The sequence below is a fragment of the Mus pahari genome, chromosome 15 (assembly GCF_900095145.1).
Source record: "Mus pahari chromosome 15, PAHARI_EIJ_v1.1, whole genome shotgun sequence".
NCBI classification, from domain to species: domain Eukaryota; kingdom Metazoa; phylum Chordata; class Mammalia; order Rodentia; family Muridae; genus Mus; species Mus pahari.
In genome coordinates, this window is record NC_034604.1 from 30,591,936 (window position 1) to 30,593,689 (window position 1,754).

At 46.0% G+C, this 1,754-nt stretch overlaps 1 protein-coding gene across 4 annotated transcripts in view; it reads right to left on the reverse strand.

The window, feature by feature from the left end:
• Positions 1-1,754, reverse strand: part of Sil1 (SIL1 nucleotide exchange factor) — a 235,000-nt gene that overhangs the window by 172,782 nt on the left and 60,464 nt on the right. For all 4 annotated transcript variants that reach the window (XM_021214585.1, XM_029547229.1, XM_029547228.1 and 1 more), the window contains one exon: positions 1,228-1,340. In XM_021214585.1, coding sequence (XP_021070244.1) covers positions 1,228-1,332 — 105 coding nt within the window. In that variant the 5' untranslated portion in view covers positions 1,333-1,340. The remainder of the gene's footprint in view (positions 1-1,227; positions 1,341-1,754) is intronic.

Below are 1,754 nucleotides of genomic sequence, written 5' to 3' on the forward strand. Positions count from 1 at the left end.
AAGGAAGGAAGGAAGGAAGGAAGGAAGGAAGGAAGGAAGGAAGGGTGGAAGGGTGGAAGGGGTAGGGTGCAGATCAGGACCAACAAGATCTGTCAGAAAATGAACATCAAAAGCTCAAAAGGATTCGTGACTCCTATCTGTACATTCTCCACTCCACTGCAAGTGAGGTTGGAGAAACAAGTCACTTCACAGAGAAGGTGGAAGCTTGGAGCTAGAGGTGATCCTTAGCTGAGCTGGGTTGTTATTGAATTCATCACAATTGTCATTTTCACTTCAAGGGCCTCTACTTCCAAAGCTTTACCCAACATTTAGTAAGAGCCCTGGGGGATTGGGAAAGGTGGCCAGGGAAGGTAAAACTGTAGGAAGGGGAGATACTGGGAGCTGGTCAAGAGCAGTCTACTGCTGCAGAGACAACCCAGGGGAGGGTCTAATGTGCTGCAGGCAAGCCAGGCTTCTTTCGGCAATCACTATCTACCTGTGACAAACACTGCAGCTCTGAACAATGAGGTCTAAGTTAACCAAGACAGGCCTGGGAAGAACAAGAAAAGGAGAATTAATCTCTGGACAGAAGAGAAAGCACAAGGACAAAGGAGAGGACAGAGCAGTCTTTTTGGGAGCTCCCATCGAGTTGTCAGGATAATCCTGACTTCCCCCAGCTCTTCTCCACATAGTGGTGATTCTGACAAAAGTACTTCAGTCTCTTCCTCTTCAGAATGAGAATCACTGTAGTTGCCTACTTTATAGGGTTGCTGGAATGGTTAGGTAAGAATACACACAAGAGGGCAGAGGAGATGGCTCAGCAGTTGAGCGCACTGGCTAATAGAGCACCCAGCTTCAATTCCCAGGACCCACATGGCAGCTTACAACTGTCTGTCACTCCAAGACTGGACACCCTCACACAGATTTACATGTAGACTAAACACCAATGCACATAAAATAAAGTATTATTTTAAAAAAATAAAAAAAAATAATACATACAAAACATTTCATTCAGTGCTTGGTGCATGGGAGCTTATTATTACTTTATTATCATCATTGTTATCTCCATTGTCTCCTCAAAGGGAAACTGTCATGACCTTTAAACAGGAACTAAAGGAACCGGAAATGAGAGAAATGTTTCCATAAAACAGAAAACTCTGAACCTAGCCCATCCCACAGTGGTCTTGGGGACAAGGGGGCTGTCCCAGGCCTCCTCCTGCCGGCTCTAATCTCTAGGAAGACACTTACTGAGTTCTGACAGCTGAGGCAGAGAGTTAAACAGGAAGTCAAAAGCAGCCCCAGCAGCATTCCTGGAGGGGCCATCCTAGTTGAAGGCAGGTGCTGAGGAACCATAACCAGACCTGAGGATACAAGCACAGAAAACAGAAGGTCAGGGCCCGGTTCCTCCCCACCATCATGGTTCCCATAACAGTGCTTACTCCACAAATGTCAGTCAGCTCCTGTACACAAGTGTAATAGGCCTTCTACTGCTGCTACAGAAATCTCTGCAGCTCCTGTCTCTCATCACTCGGGTTTGGCCCTGGTTAGAAAAGCATGTGCATAACAGCCCTGGCCCTTCCTTCCCCATTGACAGTATCTGGGCTTATAGATAGTCTACTGCCAATGGTGGAAAATAAGGAAATTATCCACCTGAACTACATGTGAACAGATACAGAACCAGGTCCATATCAATATCTGTAGCATTCTCTTTTAACCATACCCATTATTATCACAGCTGACAACAGACAGCATCAGCATCCTGCAGCAAAGGTCAA